Here is a 25,344-nt window from a genome sequence, read left to right on the forward strand (position 1 = left end):
ATTGCTATGAGTATAACATTCAACAACGCGCCAAGTACCTTAAAGATTAGGACTACGGGAAGTCACGTCGACAATCGATTCTGCACCATTTTTGCGGAAGGTACATACTGTACCCACATATGCCAGCGCTGGATTTAATGCGGCCAGGAATTCCAACAAAAGTTGGCCTCTTTGGTTGGTGAAGCGGCTACCCCTCTCCACTGTCCATGCATTAAAGTCACCAGCTATCACTACTGGCTATCGATTAGCTAGTTCGGCTATAATCCTGTCAACCATGTAGGAAACTTCCTCAATCGACCACCAAGGGGGCGCGTAACAGCTGCAATAGAATACGCCCTCAATTTGCTATCACAAAACCGTCATTTGGGATAGATACTACTTCTTGGATTGGATATCGTCCTGATGAGACCTTTCCGCCATCCAGTTCCCGTTGTTGGCTGGTATGTGGTATGGGTCCGATAGTAACACCACGTCGAACTTCGTCTCCGAGACTGACTTCCAAAGCAGCTGCTGGGCTGCATCACAGTGGCTTAAACTCAACTGTGTTGCTTCCGTTTTTGGCCGCTTTGATACTTCGCTTGTGCCCGGACATTTGGGTCCGCCTTGGCGATTTGATTACAATCGCTTGCCTTATGGCCTTCACAGCCACATTTTCTGCAAAACTTACTTCTGTCGGACCATTGCAATTCCACGTCTTATGGCCCTTCCCGAAACACTTGCAGCAAACTTCAGGAGGCTGTTGTATGCTCAGCCGGCAAACCTACCAGCTTACCTTGAGTACGTCCAGGTTCTTCGCTTTGTTGGCTTCTGCAACCGGCAACCTGATCGACGCCACCTGAGTGCCCTGCGGGCCCTTGCTTAGGTGGATGGCCTTACTGGTTTCGTCGATGCCACACTGCTCCTTGAGGGCAGCCGAGACTGCCGCTGCATTGGTGGTTTCGTTCAGATTTTTACATTGGAGAGTCGCTTCCACAGCCAGGAATCTCACAAGAACCTCGTCGCCTAGTACTTCCCTTTTGCTTGTCGTCTTTCTTTAAAACTAGCTAGGATCCTAGTCCGCCTTATGCTCCGCAACATCTGCGCCCAATGGCGATAACGTCTCCGTGCTTCGCATCGCTTCAGAACCTCGGCGTTTTTTGCCTCCTCCGTTTTGATATTGAGGACTTCGCTTATATTCCTACGTTTCACTACGGTTTAGAATTCTCTTTTGTCACAGATTTCGGTATTCTCTTTTGTTTCTTCTTTTCAAATCGTTTCCACGGGTTTACTATTGTATTGCGCACGTAGTTCCTGAAGAAGTACCGTCTGGTTCGGGATATCCCGTAGCTCTTTTTGCTTGGCTTCAGACGTGGTGTTGGCCTCTTCACTGTTGCCATGTCCTCTTGACCGTGGAGCTTGGCTCGTGTCAGCTTTTCTGCTCTGGAGGACGGGCACGTAGGTCACTTTTCCTTTAGAAACTACGCGTTTTTTTCCCACGTATGCTCAGCATTTTCAGGAGGTACTCCCTATTGCGAAATTCGAAGACGTATCATTGCCGGAAGTTGTGCTTACTACGAGACCTTGCGGTCTGGTAAACTTCAATTCCGTACTAAGTGTACCATGTAGAAGACCGGTAGTCCTCTACGGGCATGAGACGTGGACAATGCTCGAAGAGGACCTACAAGCGCTAGGAGTTTTTGAACGACGTGTGCTTAGGACGATCTTCGACAGAGTATGTGAGAACGGTGTATGGAGGAGAAGAATGAACCACGAGCTTGCGCAACTCTACGGTGAACCCAGTATCCAGAAAGTCGCCAAAGCTGGAAGGGTACGATTGGCGGGACACGTTGTGAGAATGCTGGACAACAATACCGCAAAAATAGTGTTCACATCAAATCCGACCGGTACTAGACAAAGGGGAGCGCAACGAGCTAGGTGGTTTAACCAAGTGGAGCAGGATCTTGGAAATGTGGGGCGATCGAGTTAGTTGGCGTAACATTGTGGTGCAGGTCATGTCTCGAAGGACGTAGAGCCAGCTAAAGTAAAAGTAAAGTCCCTATTGCGATTAATGGCCTCGATTAGTCCCGGGCCATCGATCACCTCACATGTTGCACTAGAGTGTACCAGTGCCTGCCGTCGTCAAAGTGTCTAGGCTTTTGCCCACACTGTTCTCACCTAAGTTGATGTCGGTAGCCTCCTTTCTTGGGAACCTTTACCGGTTACTGATGGGTCCTGAGAAGCTTCTCTTTCACATTCCGCTCCTAAGAGCCGCTATCCATCTCCGCAGGAATAGTCGCTCTTGTGATCCCTTGGTTATCTATGCAAGCAGAGAGGCCATGCTAGCGTTGACATAGTGTTCAGAGCCAGATCGGCGCAAGTCAGGTAATGGCATCTGAGCCTACTTCCGTCGAGTTGGAGCAACCAGGCGATGGATTAGTATCGTACTCTAAGGGCATCCATGGTTTCGCGGGACGGGGGCAGCCTATGCCATTAGCCCACTCGCCCTTTTAAGGTCAGTGTCACCCGACCCTAATGAGGGAGTAGAATATTGCCGCTATCAGCCTCAACGCATATTATTCAGTACATAGACCGTTACTTCTCCTTAGTCGTGCGCTGCCACTATATACATATAATTGGGACTGTACTAGGGAGTCCATGAAAGTGTGACAGTGAATGTAATAGATATATCGTTGGTAGTTCGACTATAGTTCCTTGTTGATGTTAGATTGGCTTTTCAGTCTTGACAAAATTAAAAAACCGTTATTCGGTCCGTTTGGGACCTACCTCAGGGACTCAGTTGTTACAGTTCTTTCGTCCAGTGTGGTTTGATAGAACCTGTAACTGTCTGGTGGATCGATTTTTCTCGCACAACCGCAGCCAGTTTAGGAAGCTGGGGAAAATCGAACTTAAAGCTGTGCACCGCAATTTAGTACCTGGTCGAATATCGATCACCATTGCTTTGTATTAGATACTGGAAAAAGCGAGAAAGAGTGGGAAGAGGGGTCTACAAATTTCAATCTATTCTAATGTCGTATCGTTACTGTACTATCCGGCTTTTCTCTTGACCCCTACCATCAAATTTTGTACAGCCACCTTCTTCGCCGCAGAATGCCAGTTTGCCTTGAACTGCTTCTCGTCACTAGCAGTTTTTTGGTCTTCTTTAGGTTCCGCGTGACAATAGCCCAATATTTCGCAATTGGGCGGTGTACCACTCCATGGCCTTTTCACCGTAATGGCAAGATGCCAAATCCAGCCAAAACAGTTCGGAGCAACCGTGTTTCTTCAGAAAAGGTAGCAGACTTTTATTCAAATATTCAAATATTTTTTTTGCGAACTTCGACAGTTTCATATGCTTGAAAATATCTGGTACCTTTCCCCTTCCTTTTTCTGTATAAAACTCCTGTCCCGGATACTGCTTGTAGTCGGCTTTGACGTAGGTTTCATCGTCCATTACCACGCAGTCAAACTTCGGCTGCATCGTCGTGTACAGCCTCCGAGATCGCGCTTTGGCCGTCGTATTTTGCTTATCATTGTGATTTGGAGTCATTATCTTCTTGTAAGTCGACAGTTCGGCATGTTGTTTAGCTTCAGACTTCCTGAACGAACGTTCCTCAAACACTTTAATTACATTTGTAACGGTTGATTTGGCAACTTTTAGCGATTTTGCTAACTTTGCGTGCAAGTAGCTCGGATTTTTGCGGGTGTTCAGGTTTTTTAAACGCAAAATTCAAAGAAATAAGGTAGAAGCACCGTTTTGGCCATAGCACCAATTGTAGCCTTTGTAGATCATACACCGTTTCATACAGAAAATTCTGTGTCTAGTAGAATATATTCACATGATAGAACTACATTCATTGAATTGTTCAAATTGATTCAAAACAAAAAATAAAAACATAGTTATCCTTATAGTTTCAATTCCTGTACTCCCAATTTCCTTATTTGGCCAATCCTACAAAAAACAATTTGACTGGCCAATTTAGGAACCAAATTTAAGAGGGTGGCCAAAACTTATTCTGGTGGATTATATTGACCAACGCGATTTTCAATGCGAAAATGTGGGTTATGCTCAGTTCCAATATTGTTCATACAAAATAGGAATTGAAAGCTTTAATTTGGCGTATTCGCAGTACATATAGAGCTTGCCATATATTTTTTTAAATAAATAAGACACTACACGTTAATGCTTTTCAGAAATGTTTACTCCTAGAATGGCCAAAACTGGTGCTTCTACCCTACGTCAAGTCGTAATTGACCAAATTTTGACCGTACCACCCTTTAGTACACTATGCTAAAACCTAAACAAAATTGGAAACTGATTTACGTATCAGTCAAAAATATCAATTTTCTAGTTTCATCGCTTTGAGCATTGGCAAGTATTTCGAAAATTACACTGATAGTAGTCATGTTGTTCTTTTTATCACTCTTTTGTCTCTTATGGCCTTTCTTAGCCTAGCGGTTAGAGTCCGCAGCCACAAAGCAAAGTCATGCTGAAGGTGTCTGGATTCGATTCCCACTCGGTTCAGGATCAATATGTAATGAAAAATGCCCTGAATGCATGGGCATAGAGTATAATCGTACCTGCCCCATGATATACGAATGTGGAAATGATAACTTTGGTAAAGAAAGTTCTCAGTTCATAACTGTAGAAGGGCTCATAAGAAAACTAAGCTGAGCAGCCGGCTCTGTCCCAGTGAGGACGTAATACCAAGAAGAAAAAGAAGAACACTCACATTCCAGTAAACAACGATAGATCGGTTGAAACCTTCTCTCAAACTATTCCTAAGGTCTTCCATTTTCTCAATCTCCACTCAACCAACCAGTTCTATTTCTCTTGTTTTTGAGTAACAACCCCACTACCACCTTCAAGTAACGTTTGGTATGTAGCCCACTAAACCCAGCGCAACACCTTACAACACACTTATACTTGTTCTTACAGAGCCTTAATCTAATTTGGAAGATTTGTCGGAACCGTAACCAACCACCGTTCGTTGTCCACCTCTACCTGCACTTCCGGTTGAACTCTGACCACACCTTCTTCTACTTCTTCAAATCTTCGAGTAGTGTTAAGTCAATTTGGTTTACTCTGTCCGTAGCTCTGCTTCTTCGATGATATTTTTTTTTCTGTAGTTTTAATCATAACCGATCAATTTATAGGCCCATGCGAGGATGTTTGAAAAAGGTAGTAGACTCATCCACTGGTATGTACCATGTTGTTTTGTTACTGTAGTTTAATTGTAAGAACTTGTTTCTTTTGTACGATTATTTCCGAACATATATTGACCATTTCTATTGTAAAGATACAAATGTCCTTTTTCTTTGAACTATTCTAAAATCTGTCGATTAGCTCTCTTGTAGTCTAAACTCGTTTCAGTAGTTGACCAAATTGACCTTAACAATACTCAAGACACATACACGTAACACGATAACACCAAACCTGTTGCATGAATCAGCTTTCTCACACACAAAAAAAAACACCACATCCGTCGATATTAATCTAACAATTTGTCGATTTATTTAGCTTCTGTTCATTCTCAACTCATTGTTCAATTGTTCCATTTGTTTTCCTGCCAGAATGTTTGTTTCTGTGTTTCCGCTTGTTTGCTTGTTCGCTGTACATTTATTCCATAGTTTCAATTTATATTCTCAAATATCTAAGCATTTTCACAACAATCTAACCGAATGAATTTCCCTTTTCTTTCTTTTTCCACTATTTTCTTCCAGGCTGCGGTATCTCGTTAGCGAAACAGACGGCTCAGCGAAGGATTGTGGGCGGCGATGACGCCGGCTTTGGTTCGTTCCCCTGGCAAGCCTATATTCGAATAGGCTCATCGAGGTAACGTGGGACTGGCAAAAGCGTAAAAGAAAAACAAAAATCATGAAAATGAATACAGGATCACGCGATAAACTTGGTAAACTCTAGACAGTAAGGTGACAGACAGGTGACGGTCCCCGTCAGGGGACATTAATGATCCTAGGTTTGAACGAGGCGATATCGGACGATTTAGCAGAAAGAAGAACTGTGGAGTTTTCACAGTTTTCGATATAGAGTCCGAGCACATATGTTACTCAAGTTCTGTACAATGTTGTATCATAATTTAACCATTTGACAAACTTTTGACAATTTCCTAACTCTTATAATGATTAACAAACGTAACCAATATAGTAGCATAGTCCAAGTATTAGCAATATTTATGAAGGGAGCCTCGAAACGTGTTTTGTTTGTTCTCTTGCAGTTTATCTATCAAACCCCCAATAATGTATTTGAATATTCTGGAAGTATTAAAACAATTCCACAAAAATACGTTTTACAACATCCAAAGTGAATTGGCAATGATGGATTTTTTCAACAGGTTCCATTTCCAGAAGCGTTATGGACCTCTGGAACCTTCCCATTAAACTATTTATTCCTAAATTAGTGACAATTTCCCCCCTCACTTAAGACTAGTGATGGAAAGTGGCGAACATGTCTGCTGAACCAGATTAAAAACAAAATAAAATGATCACGAGCATAAGAGTGTTGATTTACTCGCATCTGTCGTGATCGCGAGTAAACGAAGTTTAAGTGTTACGTAAACGTGCCCACAATGATTACCAATTGGATTCATCTAATGCTCAAAAACCGACATCTCTTCTCGACATTGCGCCAAGCAGCGATTCGTAAATTGAGTGTTTTCGGATGCCCCCAAGGGGCAGTCTTGTCACCATGGATTTACACAACAGTTATTCGACCAATTTTGGCATATGGCCTGCTTCTCAACTAAACTGGAAGAGTCTATCCTAATAGGACGAAGAATTTCCCGACGGTGGAAGAACCGATTCAATCCATGTAGATGCTGAGTTCAGTCCTGTGATACCGATGAAGTATATCTTCTGGTTTGCAGGCACTTTGACGGTCATTTTCCAGCACTACTTCACGATTTACTGGACTAGTCTCCAACGGAAAACTTCACCGACTACGGAAGTTGAGATATCACCCGAATTCAGTGCTGCGGTTTCAGAGGAGTAGAAAAAGACTATCTATCCCGATTGGCCGAATGTCGTAAGGCCGAAAACGTCATTAAGCCGAAAATGGCTGTTATTTCCAATGGGTCGTTAGGTTGAATGAATTATTAGGTCGAATAGGCTGTTAGTTATAAGGTCAGGATATCATTACATTACTTTAAAGCTTTCAATATCCACTGTGAAATATAACTTAAATCAGCCTTTTTTAAAAGAAGTATAAACACTAATGAATGTGTTAACCATTTGAAATAGTAGTAAGAATTTTTCACCTTGAATAGACACAAGTTATTTTAGCCTTACGAACCTTTCAGCCTAACAGCATTCGGCCTAATGGCTTGCTCCCATTTACCGGCAATGGGTCTATCCCATTCCGTACAAGGGTAGAAGTCTTACAGTCTTCCAGCCATTTTTCTGCGTTACCGCTCTGATCGCTGCGTGCCACATGCTTGAATTATGACACGTTCTCTGTACGATATTATTTATCTGGGTTTGAATATCCGTCACTGTTTCCTAGCAATTCGTTCCGAACGTCTGCGATCTGTGGATAGATTTCAGAGTGGACAGATTTGAGTAGCAACTGTGGGCGGTCAATCATGCTCATGCTCTACCTTTCATCTGCCTGTATGCAAGTGGGCGGGGCAAATTAGTTGGTTGGCTACGTATGGCTGCAAACTGTGCCGTAGCGTGCAAACAAGGCACTTGTCAAGCGTTATAATAAAGCCGAGATACGAACGGAGGAGAATAGGGGGAAATATCGATTCGTTCTTTATGCGTGTCACTCTTTGTCTGATCCGTGCTGATCAAATGAGCCGGTTTTCGCCAAAAAAAAGAGCCAAGAATCACTCGTTCTTTTGACCAGATTCAAACCCACGACCCTCAATTTGGTTTTGCTGAATAGCTGAATAGGTGCTGGTAACATTCGATATACATATCCCGCTAGAGTGATGGAAATGTGGATCATGCATACTGTGCAATTGCATATTGCTTCCGACGCTATCGCTCTATACCTACCTTGATACCTTGATGTCTACAGCGTAGCGTCACGCCATTGCCAGGCGTATTGTAGAGCTCCATCTTCGTCGGTCTTGGGCGAAACTTCTCCAGTTGCCTCGAACGTTAAGGGTCGCCAGGTCCTCTTCCACTGCGTACAGCCAGCGTATTCGTGGTCTTCCCCGAAGCCGCCGACCTCTACATGGTTCCCTGCTGAATATTATTTTCGCAATCCTTTCTTCCGACATTCGCACTAAGTGACCAGCCCACTGAAGTCTGCCGTATTTTACACGATTGATAATATTCGCATCTTTGTACACTTGATACAACTCGTGATTCATGCGTCTGCGCCACACACCATTTTCGAGTTTCCCACCGAGTATTATCCGCAGCACTTTACGTTCAAAAACACCGAGAGCTTTCCGGTCTGACTCTTTCAACGTCCACGCTTCGTGCCCGTAGAGGGCCACCAGAAGAATCAATGTTTTATACAGGGCGAATTTTGTTTCCGTTTGCAAGCTGCGGGACCTAAACTGGTAACGTAGTCCGTAAAAGGCCCTATTTGCAGCTGCAACACGTCTTTTCACTTCGCGGAAAACGTCGTTGTCACATGTCACGAGTGTTCCAAGATAAACAAATTCTTCAACAACTTCAAACACATCCCCATCAAACACTACCTCAGCACCTACACCACCATGCCTGACTCTATCTCTACCTGCAACTATGTACTTCGTTTTGGTAGAATTAATAGTCAGGCCTATCCTCGCTGTCTCCCTCTTCAGAGGCACGAAGGCCTCTTCCACTGACCTGCGATCGATTCCAATTAGGTCTTTATCGTCCGCAAAGCCAAGGAGCATGTGCGACCTTTTGATAATAGTGCCATTTCTCTGCACGCCAGATCTCCTAATAGCACCTTAGAGTGCAATGTTGAACAGTAAATTCGAAAGTGCGTCTCCCTGCTTCAATCCGTCTAACGTCACGAACGAGGTTGACACTTCGTCTGCGATCCGAACACTTGATTTCGAACTATGCAGCGTAGCACGTATCAGCCTAATTAGTTTCGCCGGAATACCATTTTCAGACATTATCTGCCAAAGCTCATTTCTTTCTTTTCACTGAGTCGTACGCCGCCTTGAAATCAATAAACAGATGGTGAGTCTGCAAGTTATACTCCCGGAATTTGTCTAGGATCATTCGTAAGCTAAACATCTGGTCCGTTGTCGAACGGCCCTCACGAAAGCCAGCTTGGTATTCGCCGACGAAGGACTCCTCAAGCGGTCTCAGTCTGTTAAACAGGATGCGCGACAGAATTTTGTACGCCGAATTCAGCAGGGTAATTCCTCTGTAATTGGCACTCTCCAGTCTGTGCCCTTTCTTGTAGATAGGGCGGATGAGGCCATCCAACCAGCCGGCCGGCAATTCTTCGTCCTCCCATACCTTCAGAAGTACTCGGTGGATCGACTGGTAAAGCTGCTCGCTTCCGTGCTTGAGAAACTCGACCGGGATCTCGTCCTTCCCAGCAGCCTTACAGCTCTTCAGCTCGCTGATAGCCTTTTAAACGGTGGGTCCACAGCTTGATCGTCATCATCTATGTTCATCCTGTTCCTCGCTACATTTCCATTTCCACCGTTCAACAATTGCTGAAAGTGCTCCTTCCACCTGGCAGCCACCGCCGTTTTATCTGTCAGCAAATTCCCTTCTCAATCATTGCACATGGCGGGCACTGGTACGGTTTTGTGCCACGCACCATTGACCGTTGCATAGAATCTCCGCATATCATTCCGGGTCAGCTACCACACTTTCTTCGTGCTGCCTTTTCTTTTTGCGGTGGATTCGCTTTTCGTCGGCTCTCGCTACCCTGTACCGCTCTCTGTTCTGTCGGGTACCGGCCACAAGCATACGGCTTCTGGCGTCATTCTTCATGTCTGTCACTCCCTGGCACTCTTCATCGAACCAGTGGTTTCATCTTCGTCGTTGACCAGTGCCGATCACTTCCCGCGCCGTTGTTGTCACAGCTTCGTGGATAGGGTCCCACAGGCTGTCGACGTCTCCAGCAACGTTGATTCATCCCAACTGCTCGTCTAGTTGCTGACGGTATTGCGCAGCTACCCCATCAGTCGACAAGCGTTGTATATTGAAGCGCAGCGTTCTGTTTGTCGTGGAATTCGTGACGCTGGATAACCGCGCCCGAATTTTAGCTACAACGAGATAATGATCCGAGTCGATATTATGGCCTCGGAAGGTCCTGACATCCATGACATATGAGAAATGTCACCCACCAACCAGCACGTGGTCTATTTGGGAGCCAGTGCGTTGGCGCATATATGCTGATCAGGCTGTAGTTGAAGACCTTGCCCTTCATTCTCAACACACAGATTCAGTCGCTTACCGGTTTCCATCGAATCGCGGATCGTGTTTCGGGAAGAAATCTTCCACGAATATCTCCAGTTCATACGGGCATATATCAGCTGGTGTCGAAGAGTTCATAATCTTTGCGGGATGACTCGATATTCGTTTCCTCAAAGATTGGCGTCTGCACTTTAACACAGTTCCTTGTAGTAATTTGGCTTGCAAGCTTCTTTCAAAGCTGTCTTGCGCTCTTCTGGATCAATCATCTTCTCTGCTCTCGGTGCCCGCCTGCTGACTTTGAGACAAGCAAACGTGCTACTTTAGTTTGCAAGCTCGGAGACTTCGATACTCTTGTCACCGCTGTCCGACCGAGGGGCGTCAACGAATAGTTCGCCATAAACTTACCCTCCATAGATTTGTCTCGCAACTTACCCTTTATAGTGTTGCCGCAGGTTTTCATTGGTCAATGCGGTAGCGAATCAATGGGTGTACTCGCAATCTTTCAAGTTCATGTTCACCGTGAAGTCGTTGATAGACCCCTACCCATTTATCTGAAATGTGATCCAGACTCCACAATCGTTAATATTGCTTTGGTAGATTTTCATGCAGGCTATAAGCTCCTGCGTTATTCACTCTGCTGCCACAGCTCAGGCATTGAAGTTTCTTGCGATGGTTATCGGTCCGATCTCATAGTTGATTAATTGATCCACCAGCTGGTTGAACTGCCTCTGTCCATAATAGAGGGCCTATACTGTTTATAACACTGAAACAGTTAGTATTGCGGGCACAAAATCTTCACCATATTGTCCACAATTTCCTGAATAGATAATCTGGCCATAACTTGTATCGATGCCGTTCCCGTTTGTCCGCAACCTTGTTTCTGTTATCGGATAAAACTAGTTAGGGCCCTGCATTAGTCGCAACACATATCTTTTCTGTCGTTGACTGGAATAACAATCGCTGAATGGTGTCGTTTTTGTTCAGATTTAAAGCTCCCTAAATCAATGCGATTTTTTCAGCAACAGCGACAAAAAATCACCACGAATTCGTTGTTGTGTCACTGCAAGCACTCTTATATGGAACCATCCAGACTGGCGCGACGAAAATCGAGTTCACCTGGCTCTCGTTATATTCTTGGCCTTCTTCGTAGGCCTTGACAGCTTCCTGTGATTTGTCTTTGTGACAAGGTTCTTCGGAGTAACACGGAGATGTAATTAAAGGGGATAGGGAACAACTTACCATTCTCATTGTATCCAAATCGAGAAAGGTTAAAAAAAAACCTGAAGTTCGTAGACACAAAAGTCAATTTGAGCAACTAGAGCTGAAAAATAATGGAATCGTTCTAGTAGACTTCGATGCCACGACTCCCAGTACGTTAAACAGGGCGCGTTGACCAATTACGCCATAGAACGGGTAACGATTCTGCAGCGCCATCGGCCAATCTGGAAACCGAAGTCCGTCACAATTCCACGTTCTACTTTTATACTAGGCAACTTGCCTATGTCTTATACCTTTCTTAAATAACTATTAACATCACTTTTGCTAGTATCCAAAGATTGCCGCCAAAGCTTTACACAAGAAGCTTACTAAATATCGACTATATAGAAAAAGTGTACTTCCAACCCGAATGAAATCATTTCATTTTATTTCAAATGATAGATTGACTCTGAGAGAATAACACCACACGTTTGAGATTGAGTTCATTAGTTTGATTGTAAATGCTTATATGATGCAACTTAACTCGTAACGACATTGATCACTCACTCGAGATATTTCCCGAGTAAACCTCACTAATCAATCATCATTAACCGTGTATCGTACATCAATTAGGAACCATACTAAATGAAATTGAGTGTAGTGTCCAGTAGCGGTAGTAAGCGCGCCATCTGGCACTCACCACCGGTGGGAAGCATAATTAACATAATCGGTGGAAGCAAGTCCCTTCCCGCCTTGCGTCATTCATCACGTATCATTTCAGTTTACATCTCGGTATTTTCCCGACATTTCCGTATAGCTTAACTAGTTGTTGTTTTGTCAGCTGGGACCGCATCAAGTCCTTCGCCCGCGGTGGCCAATTACATATAATTAATCCGTAACCCGCCGTAGACTAATCCACTAACAAGTTTTTATTTCTTCTTCTTTTTCTCCTCATTCTCCGTCGGTTGATAACCCTTCACTCACCACCTCCTACCTTTTTTGACACGCTTCAATTTGCATCGGGATTTACCTTTGGATGGGCTTACACTTTGCGCGCTGGACACCTGGTCTGGTTCGGGCTCGACTTCCGTTCGCCACTTGGGTGGTTTGATCGTTTCTTTGTTTCATTTCCTTCTTCTATCAATCACACCCCTGACAAACACTTTATGCCTTGACCATGTACCATGAACCTCCACCGGATCAACTGGACTGACTTGGGAACTCTTTTCCTATTGTGGGGGGCCTTACTCTGTACAACACACCTGTTTTCTTCCGTTTCCCTCTTTCCTCTAAAACACAGATCTATGCTTTCCAGATGCGGGGGTTCGCTGATATCGCGGCGCCACGTGGTCACCGCTGGACACTGCGTTGCCCGGGCGACTCCGCGTCAAGTGCACGTAACCCTCGGGGACTACGTGATCAACTCGGCCGTCGAACCGCTGCCGGCCTATACGTTTGGGGTGCGCTCGATCAACGTCCATCCGTACTTCAAGTTCACCCCGCAGGCGGATCGCTTCGACGTGGCAGTCCTCACGCTGGAACGTACCGTGCACTTTATGCCACACATCGGTAAGACACCCCGCGGAAGGGCCCAGCTTCCTCCTTGAAGAAATGTTTTCCAAGTGTAGTCGTCAAAGATGGGAAGATATACGCTTTATCTCAAATTCAGTTGGGAAGACAAGGGGGAAGCTGGGACACAATCGTTTGCTTTACACTGAAACCTCCATTTACGTCATTTTTTTTTTTTTTTTTTTTTTTTTTTTTTTTTTTTTTTTAATACCCTCCACTGACCCCCATACCAAAAAGCTCACACTGAGCTCCCTGGTAATGGACACTTACAAAAATAGAAAAACTAATAATTAATTACAATTTGTAAATTTTCAACGTACGGATCAGAGTGTTGCAGTATTTTTTTCCGAGACGAGTGGAAGATCATATATTTAGTCTTTGTGAGGTTCAAAGAGAGATGATTGCCGTTAAAATAATGCAAGAGGCTTACAAGGTCTGATTCAATATCTTCAACTATTGATGATATATTGGAGTGAGGATAGAACAATGCCGTATCGTCTGCAAAGAGCCTTGGTGTTCCACGTAGTTTCAGATTACCCAAGTCATTTACGAACATCAAAAATAATAGAGGGCCAATGTTGCTCCCCTGTGGCACTCCTATGTCAATAGAGCATAAACTACTACGGGTACCATTAAGCGCTACGTACTGCTTACGATCTGACAGATAACTTTTTATTAGGTCATTGGCCACTCCTCTTATTCCATATCGATCAAGTTTTTTAAGTAAAATGCCGTGATCGATAGTGTCGAAAGCCTTCTTCAAATCAATGAATAAGCCCCCCACAATCTTTTTGCGGTCTATTTCGCAATACAGATCATCTAAAAGCTCGATGATTGCAGTTGATGTACCACAACCTTCCCGGAATCCATACTGGAATTTATAAAAAACGTTGTTAGCGGTCAAAAAGTTTACAAGCCGACTCGTTAAAAGTTTTTCGAAGATTTTGTTCAAAACTGTGAGGGTTGAGATTGGCCGATAGTTTGAAGGGTCGTAAGCGTCACCAGTCTTGAAAACTGGCGTTACTTTAGCAATTTTTAAAACATTTGGGTACACACCGGTTGCTATTATTTTATTAAAAAGTTTTGCAATAATCTCTGAGAAAGGGCCCATATTAGCTTTGATCAGATCAGCGGAAATATTATCGTGTCCTCTACTTTTTTTAACATCTAGGTGACTTATTAGGATACTTACTTCACTTACGTTAGTGGGACGCAGAAATATAGAGTTATTGACAGTTTTAACATGTTTCAAAACATCGAAATTATTTTTAGGAAGTTTATTAGCCAGATTGTGTCCGATGTTAGCAAAGTAGGTGTTAAAAATTTCAACAACATCTCTATCAGAGTGTACAGTTTCACCGTCAATTTTTAATTTGATTTGTTCTCTGACTTTTGAACGACCATTCGTGATACGAAGATATGTTTTCTTGAGCACGCGAACTTTTTTTGAGAAGACTTATTCAGATACGTGGTTACTTCACGCTGATCCCCAGACCATTATTATCAGTAAAAAAATCTCCCTTAAATGCAAACGCTCACAAGTAGGGACCTTTATGTAGTTATGTTCTTTTGATGGTATAAGTCCAGAAATTCATAGAAAATCAAACGGGTTTTTATTGGCGTGATTATCAAATAAAATTTACCATCTTAACTTGATTTAAAGTTGGTTTGTTCAGTTATTTGCAGCATCTGGACGAAGCTCAACAATATTTTGATTTACGCCCCTTTTTGCTGCATAACCATTGAAAACATTCATTGTTAAACCTCTCTTTTCCCATGATTTTGATCGACTATTTCTTTATGAAAAGAGCGTTTTTATAAAAATTGCTTAAACAAACAAGGTTGCAAATAGTCTGAAATTTTCGAAATCAGTTTAAAAAATGTTGTTTTTCAATAGTAGATTGATTGTTTATCTATAGTTTTTACTATTGAAACAGTTAGTTGACTTTTGGATCGATCTGATAAGCAAAAAATCATATTCTAGTAACTATCTAACTAACTATCTACACAGCAAAAAAATCTTAAATTTTCGTGACACGTAAACTTTTATGATGATCATGTAAAACGAGTTATAACTGAATATTCAACGATACATAATGTAAACTGTCTCATTGCATTTTCGTTGCAATCTTGAGTAAAACTGAAACATTTCATGATCTTCTATCCAATATTCGCCAATATTGCATGTTTTCTTGCATCTTGAAAGTGAAATTGAAAACAAGATCGCTTAGTTTACATGATTCCACGCTGAATATTCTGCCAAAAATAATGCACATGGATGGATCGACGGCTTGTCATTCCATGTGCATTATTTATGATTGAATTTTCAGCGTGAAAATCATGAGAACCGAGCCGTTCTGCATGCAACGTTTGTTAAGAGAAGACGTTTCGTGTTCAATATTAAGGATTTTGGTAGCAATGTTGGATATAATTGATGTGTTTGTAGGTTTTATCATTGAATAATACATGAGAAATGGCTTTGCATGATTGAAGCTAAAATTACGTTACGTGTAAATCTAAGATTTTTTTGGTGTGTAGTAACTACCATAACTATCGTATATTATTCATCTGGTTTGATTTGTCTCAAGTTCGTCGAAAATCTATGGAGTTCTGCACAGCAAAAAAATCTGAAATTTACATGGCACGTAATTTTTTATGATAATCATGTAAAAGGAGTTGCAACTGAACATTCAACGATAATTAATGTAAACTGTCTCATTGCATTCTATAATGTTTGCAATCTTGAGTGAAACTGAAACATTTCATGATCTTACATCCAACATTCGCCAATCTTGCATGCTTTCTTGCATCTTGAAAGGGAAATTGCAAACAAGAAATCTCGGTTTACATGATTCTACGCTGAATATTCTGTCAAAAATAATGCACATGGATGGATCGACGGTTTGTCATTTGATGTGCATTATTTATGATTGAATTTTCTGCTTGAAAATCATGTAAACCGAGCCGTTTTGCATGCAACATTCTTCGAGATAAGACGTGTCGCGTTCAATATTAAGGATTTTGGTAACAATGTTGTATATAAGGTACCGTGGGGTAAGTGGATACAGAAAAATCAATAGTCAACTTCATTGTCATGTACAGCTAACGTGAATAATGTAATTCAAACTTTTTTTCTGTGGATAACAAATGAGGGACTAATATACTTCAAATCATTGATTATTTCGATTTTTCTGATTGTTATGTATTGAGTATGAGGGACTTAAAAATTTGCGCCAAATGATCCACTTGTCCCACCATGGTGGGGTAAGTGGATCACCGAAAGAAAAAAATCTGTTCTCAAAACAAATGTAATGTAATTATGTATAGTTAGAATGATATTACTCTCGTTCTTATTATTAGTGCTAGTAATGATACATTTCAATACTTTAAAATTAAAAAGTATCTTTATATGATCAAAATATGTTAAAAAATATGTATACATTAGTTTACACTAATTCGCACAGCAAAAAAAAAACCTTGTGACTAGAATAATTTGGAGAAAATTCATCCATTTATACACATAAGTTATACAGAAGCATTGTAAGATTATTCCTAACGATGTTTTCGATGAACACTCGTAGTTTGAAAATATTAGCTGCATTTATTTTTGAATTACAAACTGAAATCTTTTTATTCTATTTATGAATACGTTTGTATCATCTGTCTAGAATAGTTTATATGGTCAGATAAGGTACGACAATATGTTTTCAATTAGAGAATTAGCATATTTAGCACTTTTGCAACTCAGCTTAGATAAACCACGAAAAGTTTTGTGTGAGTTTTGAAATTATTATTATTTTATTTAATTTTTTATACCAGAAAGGTTAAAAAAACTCTTAGGTGGATTAATTCAAATTTTTTATGGTCAATTTGACAAATTTAAGCTGGGATTGAAAAAAATAAAGGAAAACAACATTTGCGAATATTAAAACTTATTAAAATTCTCGTAAGCAGTCTGTCAATAAATGATAATAATACTTGATCCACTTACCCCACCCCATTAAAAAGTAGGGGTAAGTGTACCATTTACAATATATCTGTATTTATTTATAAAAATCACATATTTTTCATTGTGATTCATTCAAATAGAACTGAAATGCTCACCATGTGTCGAAAAAACTAATAGAATTCGATTTTAGACAGAGATACAATGGATTTTTGAATGATGGAAAACAATTTTGAAATTAATCAATTTTTGCATCTAACAAATTTGCTTGTGTTAGTGTGCGTGTAGTACCAGTTTTGCAATAGTATCAGTGTGGACGTAAGAATATAACCTAAAACGAAGCAATGGTGCGAAAACATTCAACATATTCAAGTATTTATGCTTAATATTGACAAATGATCCACTTACCCCACTGATACACTTCCCCCACTGTACCTTAATAGATGTGTTTATAGGTTTTATCATTGAATAATACACGAGAAACGGCTTTGCATGATTGAGGCTAAAATTACGTTACGTGTAAATCTAAGATTTTTTAGGTGTGTGTATAACACATCCTTTATTATTTCGGTTTATGCAATTTCTAGAGCAGAGCTAATATTTAAAATAAAGCTGACAATAATATGTAAATTGTGAAAAAAAAACTTTTGCGGCATGTGATTTATGATTTTCATGGTTACGCCGCAAAAAGGGCGTAGCTCAAAACTACCTTTTTTTTCTTAAAACTCCACCCAGAAGCAACAAATAACTAAACATACAAATTTTGAAGTTTTGATGGAACATTAAATTTGATAATCACCGCTAATGAAAAACCATTTAAATATCTATAATGTCATATGAATTTCTGGGCTAATAACATCAAAAGGGCGTATTTGCAAAACTGTTCCCACGAAAACTTGATGGAACACAGATTTGATGGAGATTTTTTTCTGATAATACCGGTCTGGAGAGCACCGAGAGCTTTGTCATTGCAATTCAACTTACAAAAAAACTATGATCTATTATGTTTTGAGTTCAACAACTGTCTGAGGTTATCCAAATATTAATTCGAATGTAGGACTTCAGATCTGCACGCGTAACTAGCGAACTTTCCAATAAAAATGAATAAGGTTTGATCTCAAAAAGGTTCACTCTATTTATGAGTTCAACAATTGTTCGTACTTAATTGTCCTAAAATTGCTAAACTTCTTTGGAACTAAAGGCGTAACCAAAGATATTTCGGAGGATTTTTAATAAGGCATGGGCCTTATAGACTCCTATAGACTCGAGTAAACATAATTTATCAAGTTTTTAATTTTACGGCTAGCCAGACTTATCGAAGAACAATTTTCCTGATAGGGATCGAGTTGGTTTGAATGCTGTTCGTTTAGTGGAACTCCCGATTTTTTTTAAAGAAAATTTCTATCTCAATATCTCTATAAGCCAGAATGTCGGTATTTCAGGATTATTTTTTTTTTTCAGAAAATGAAAATCTTTCCTACAGCAATCTAGCCTAAGTATGATAAACGACGGTTTAAATGCTCAACTGATGATTTATATGCTGAACACCTTAACCGAAAACACAACCTTTCAGCTTATCAGGATCTCGTGATATAGAAGATTCAAGAAAATGTTCTTACTAGCGTAATCTAGCAGTTAAATTCCCAATTACAGCCAGGCAGCTCTTGATTTGCTTAACAAATTTGCTGAAAATACCAACCTTATAGCTTATCAGGATCTTAAAATATAGAAAATTAAAGAAAATTTGTCACTAGAGCCACCTAGCGGGAAAATTTCCTATTAGGATTGTCACCGCCAGAATGCCTTTGATGTGTTGAATAACTTTGCCGAAGACACCAACCTTCTAGCTCGTCTGGGTCTAGAGATATCCGTTGTATGGTATTTGGTACCCCAAGACAATCCGGAATAAGTCCGGGACTACCTGGACCATATTCCCAAGTTTCCCGGACCATAAAATAGAATAAATTTTCGGAAAGTACTGAAAATTTCAATACAATCCATCTAGAAACAAAATACTTATGTACATTTTAGTGTTTTTTTTCAGTACGTCAGGTTATCCAAGAACCCAATTGAGGACAGAAGTTCAGGCATAACAAGTGATCTCTCGAAGGTTATTGCAGGTTGCAGATTCATACTCACGAAGGCTCAAACAAACATACTCTATCAAGTTTGAGTAAAACGATGGCTTATGGTTTTTAATAAACTCCTTTGAGTACAAACCTTCTAACCTAGGTAGGAACCAGTGATCTCTGGAAGGTTTGAGCAAATGAGAATCATACTCAAGCAAACTCAAAAAATATAATCTTGCAAGACAAATGGATGTGTAAAGTTGTCCAAGAACTCATCTGAATATTGGCCTTCAGATGTACGATCGTAACCAGTAGCCTTTCTGACATTAATGGATAATTCTAACAAATTTGGAGTCCAATGGCATTCAAAAGGTTGTCCAAGAACTCCGTTGAGTACATAACTTCAGATCAACAAACGTTTCCCACAATCTCTTGAAGATAAATCACAAGGTTTACACTCTGTGAGGTCATACAGTTGTAGTAAATCAAGTTTAAAATTTTCCTATCATCATTGAACTCCTTTGAGAAAAAACCTTAAAACCTACAAGCGTAATCAGAAACTTTTCTGACGATATTGGATAAAGTTAACACCTTAACAAGCTTAATAAAATATGTGCTATAAACTTTCGAAATCAGAAATTGTCTATGGTAATCTAGAACCAACCTTGAGTTGAAGCCTACGTATCTACAGATGTAACCAGACATCTCTTGGAAGTTTATGAATAAGGTTCATACCCAAGCAAACTCAAAGAAAAATATTATTTCCAGTTCAGTGTTTAAGGTTTTTCTTGGGCTGTCCAAAATCTCCGTTGAGTGCAGGTCTTGAGATCAACAAATGTAATTAGTAATATCTTGAAGATAAATCCACAAAATTAACATTTATGTGCGTTTCTACAGTTACATGTTAAACGAAGATAAACATTTTCCGTTAATTATTTAACTCTTTTGAGTAAAGGCCTTAAGATCAACAAGCGTAATCAGTTTTCTGATATTATTGAACAAAGTTTACATCCAAACAGGCTCAATAATATCTGTCCGTTAAAGTTTCAAAATCAACGATTGTTCACGTTTATTCAAGAACTCCTTTGAGTGGATGCCTTCTAATCTTCACACGAAACCAAAATTGTTTCGGAAATTTGGAAATGAACTTCATACTATTGCAGGCTTCTACACCCAAGCTCAATTACATATTTCTTATCAAGTTTAGGGCTCAACAATTACTTACTATTATCCGAAAACAACTTTGAGTATATAAGGTCTAATATACATGCGTGGCTAAAGATCGAATTTTAAGAATGAGCCTTATGACGAATCCAATCCAAAATGAGTCGAAAAAAATCGTCCTCAAAAGCCTTAGATCTGGACTGAAATTTAAACATATTTCCAGTATGGTAGAACATGTGTTTTCATTGATAAATTAATCATTTTGTCTCAACAATTACTTTTGAAAATGGCCTATTGGTTTTTTCTCGCAATTTATTTGGAAAATTCTATGGAGGAGTTGTGAAGAACCGTTTGGACTACAAGAAAAAATACACACTAAAAAATGTTTCATTATATTCATAAAAAGTTAAAAAATTTAACTCAAATTTTAAAATTGTTTTTTTAATTGAAGTTTTGAATAAAAGTGTTTTTCTTGGAACAACCTATGGTCGATTTTCATTTTTTTTTTATTTTGTCGAAAAACAATCGTTTTGATGATAAAATAAAAATCCTGAAATTTCTTTGAATCCTTATGATAATCATGATAAATTTTCCAGAAGTAGCCATTTTCGAGTTATTTCAAGTTTAATGCAAGAAAATATTCCAAAAATATTAAAATAGGCCATTTTCATTTGTTATGCGTGATTCTCCACCAAGAAAAATACCGCAGTAGGAAGAAATATGAACTTTTATAACGAAAACCTTTTGTACTTGATGAAAATCACAAAAAAAGAAACTGATCAAAATGACCTGTTATACTAACTTATTAATTTTTCTGACCACTTCCAGAGAGCAAACCATAACAATCTTAATGGTTCAGAATAATTTGATTTCACCATTAAAACGTGTTTATTTTGACAAAAAGAAAAAAAAAACAAATTTTGAAAATAGGTTAAAAGTTGTTCAAAGTAAAACTTTTTTATTCAAAATTTCTCCATAATGAAATAATGTCCATAACACCTGTTTCCTATCGAGATTCCATGAATAAAAAAATGTAAAAATATTAAAAATGGGGTTTTCGTGGAATATAAAATTTTTTATTGAATTTTTCATGATATAAAATAAAATATTTTATTCTCTTGTTATCCAAAGGGTTTACTACAATTAATTCATAGATCTTTTTTCTCTAAAATCAAAACGATCGGAGCTTAAAAATTTCAAATAAATTACATGCAAAAACTCATAGACCATTTTTAATAGTTATTCTCGAGTCAAAATGATTGATATATCTATGGTAAAAACTTATTCAACCTGCCGATAACATGAGTAAAATTTACTACGAATCAAAGATAGTCGAGTTCTGTGATTGGCCGATTTGACATGGAAAACACCTTCAAGGATCACTGTACAGTGCACAGTGGGACAAATGCCCAAAATGGTGACTTTTTTTCTGATAATTTTCAAAAAATATGGCCCAACGCGTGAAACTTAGTTCGGAGTCCCGCCACAGCAAATTTCAACTTTTTTTTTTGACAATTTTCAAATATGGCGTCTTTGACAAAGTTCTAATTTTCAAGGAAATTTAAACAACTTTGCTGAATACACCAACTCTTCATTGGGTCACCCTACCGATGTACAAAGAAATTTTACATAAGGGACTCAAAATATCGTTTTATTATGAATATTTTATAGAATATGGAGATTTTGTGGGTAACAATATTCTATAAAAAATTTAAATAGTCAAAATACACGACTTTGGGGAAGTAAATAGGGTTATAAATTGCAATTTTTTATAGGGAGGCAAATGCATGCAGATGAGTTCAAATTATATTACGCACCTGTATACATAAGTTTCTAAACGAAGAAACTTGAATATTATAGACCAGTATTTTAAGCTTAAAATCGACCTTATCTGATTTTCTTGATACTTTAGAACCCTATACTGTTTAAGTATTAGCTGTTTTTTAATTATTCAAACATGTTTTTTTTTTTAAAGAACCGCAACCCTACTATAGTCTGTATTAAATTCAGTGATGGCTGGAAAAGATCACTGAATTGAAAGATCGACCCGTAGATTATCAAAACTTTGGAGGAAGTTAAAAAACCATGGAGTAGTTCTTCATAAACTAAATCCATAAATATTGCATTTCAACCAAGTTTGATTATTCGGAATATATGACATTTGAAAAAAATGAAACAAAGCTGTGAACCGCATTGCTGTTTAATAATTTGGGGAGTGAGATTAATGAATTGGGTATAAATACATTTTCTTTGCCTGATATAAAAGCTTAGTTTTCAAGACCTGTTGTTGTTGTTGTTGTTGTTGTTGTTTCAACCTGTTGGGAAATTTGTGATTTATGATTTTTATAATTGTTTAAATGCTTTATTTATTTATTTATTTATTTATTTTTTTAAGAAAATGAGGTTCTACATGATGAAAAAACAAATGTGGTTGTATTAGAGGTAAAACAGTGACCCATGATATTCAAGGATTTGTATATTCATGGATACAAATGAAACTATTTGAATATGTAACTGATTATAATGAAGTTTGAACCCACGGAGGTTTTATATGAATCCATTTGCCACCTTGAAAACAACAAACTACAAAAAACTTGTTCGCGTTTGAGAACCCTATTCACTTCCACAAAGTTGTGTAATTTGATTATAGACATGATTTATTTTCAAATTTAAATTTTTGTAAATAGTCAAATAAAGCGATATTTTGAGGACCTTTTGTGATTTTTTTTTTATTTTCGGTAGGGTGACCAGATAGAGAGCTGGTATATTCAGCAAACTTGTAATAATTTCATTAATTTAAAACTTTTTGAAAGCCACCATGTTTAAAAATCGTCAGATGAAAAGTTCGAATTTGCAGCGCCAAAAACATGTTGTCATAAACTACATAAAATTTTGCGTTATTATTATCATTTTTTAATGATCAGTGATGTAAGTGACAGATACTTGGAAATTAAAAAATGGTGTCAATTCAACTTCAAGAACATTAGGTTATTGTTACCGATTACATGCACTAGTGTCATAGGGTACATGATTTAAAAAAGTCAAGGTTACCGAAAAGTTTACAGGTTTAGGAAATTATTGAGAGAATAAAATTGAAACAATTGTTTAATTATTGAAAAATTTACCATATGCTTTGGTCAAAATTTGTTGCTTCAAATATTTTGAAAAAGTTGTATATGAGAAAGTTATAGATCTAATAACAACTTTGTTGAAGATGGCACGGTGATAATTTCTACACCGTGAGAGTTACAGATAAATGTAGAGTTCAAGGGTATTTTCAAGTGAATTAACGTAATTTGAAAAATACGTTATCATAGTTTTTGCACCTATAATTTCCCTTTGAAATACGCCAAAGAAATAATATATTAAACAAACTCCATGTGTTATGGGCATCTGAAAATTTAAGAGCTGATATAAATGACGATCTTGCAAAGTCCAGCAAAAATGTGTATTATTACTCCATCTACATCTCTTGTGAAGATCTCATCCACATTGATCTGAAAAACAAAAAAGGTTGACCAAAATATCTGATTTCTTGGGTCCACCAAAAATTAAAGCATTAAGAATCAATTTCCTGAGTTCAAATGAAGTGAAAGATCAAAAATGTATCCTGCAAAGTTGTTCATAATAGCATTTTCGAAAAGAAAAAGGACCATCCTATTCAACTTTTTTTTTTTAAGAAGCTGCAAAACTCGATTACGAACAACTTCTCTGGAAGCATCATATACGTAAAATCAACGAGAACAGAGAAAGCACCTGTTTTCTGCTAAATTGTAGGTTGTGTACTGTTTACTATTTCAGATCTGAGAATCTGGACTCTGAGGAATTATTGGATTACCTTTAACAGTCATTGAATTTCAAACTTGGTACAGATTAGCTATGGAAACGTTTTACGGCAGATTTACTCTCTTCTAAAATTCCGGAGTAATGCGCTACTATGATAAGCGTAATGAAGCAAATTTAAAGCTTTATAGGTTTTAGAAAACCACTCATGACAAGAGTGAGCCATTTGGCATATAACCATTTGGCATAACCAGTACTATAGTTCTTCATTCAAAATATTGCATGTTTTCGCTGAAATTATTTTTATACCAATTGTTTTTTATGCCAAATGGCCTTTATGCCAAATTTCCTTCATGATAGATGGCATTATACTAAATGACCATATTGCAATTGGCTTCATGCCGTATGACCCAGACAAAAAATTAAATAATACACTTAAAATATAAGTCACCCTAAAAAAGTTGGGCCAAAAATAACTGATTTTTTAGGTTCACAAAAAGTTAAAGTATTCTGAATCAATTCACTGAGTTCAAATGACAAAGTTTTCCAAAATAATATTTTCTAAAAGCTTGCTGCAGAACACAAACAAACATTTTCTCAAATAAAAAAGTTTGATTATAAATTAAAACCTAACATATGACCACCACATTCAAGTTCTTCCTAAGAAGATGCAAACTCGATTATGAACCATTTCTCTGAAGATATCATACATCTAAAATTCTGGACAAACATTTCAAAAGGGCACATCGACATTGGTAAATATTGGCTTTGCAAACCGCTGTTGAGCCCAATTCAACTCGATCACGCTCACCAATACCACTATCAGGAGAGCCAACACTAATCTTTCTGATAGTGGTGTTAGTTTGCGTGGGCGAGCTTAAAAGGGCTCAACAGCAACGTTTCCAAAATAAAAGGCTCAAGACCTCTTGGGCCCTTTTCAAATATTTGTCCAGAATTGTTGGTTGGCTATGGTTTCAGATCTGAGAATCTGGACTCAAAGGCATTATTGGATAACCTTAAGCAGTCATTGAACTACGGAAGTTTACGTTTTCTCGGCAGTTTTGTTTGTGGAGTTTGATAGGTTTTAGAAAACCACTAATTACGGGAGTGGGCCATTTGTCATAACGCCATTTGGTATAACCAGTACAATAGTCCTTCATTCAAAATATGCATGTTCTTGATGTCGAAAATCCTTATTCTCAATGTCCTGAAAGGACTGATGACCTATGTTCCTAGTAGTTTTTGGATCACCTTCAACAGTTACCGTATGGAACTCTTGATAGAATATAATAAAAT

At 38.7% G+C, this 25,344-nt stretch overlaps 1 protein-coding gene across 4 annotated transcripts in view; it reads left to right on the top strand.

Moving 5' to 3' along the window:
• Window positions 1-25,344, top strand: part of LOC5566250 — a 227,610-nt gene that overhangs the window by 191,194 nt on the left and 11,072 nt on the right. For all 4 annotated transcript variants that reach the window (XM_021846415.1, XM_021846416.1, XM_021846418.1 and 1 more), the window contains 2 exons: window positions 5,701-5,812; window positions 12,833-13,086. In XM_021846415.1, the coding sequence (XP_021702107.1) occupies window positions 5,701-5,812; window positions 12,833-13,086 (366 nt within the window). The remainder of the gene's footprint in view (window positions 1-5,700; window positions 5,813-12,832; window positions 13,087-25,344) is intronic.

This window comes from Aedes aegypti, chromosome 2, assembly GCF_002204515.2.
Source record: "Aedes aegypti strain LVP_AGWG chromosome 2, AaegL5.0 Primary Assembly, whole genome shotgun sequence".
Classification (NCBI taxonomy): Eukaryota; Metazoa; Arthropoda; class Insecta; order Diptera; family Culicidae; genus Aedes; species Aedes aegypti.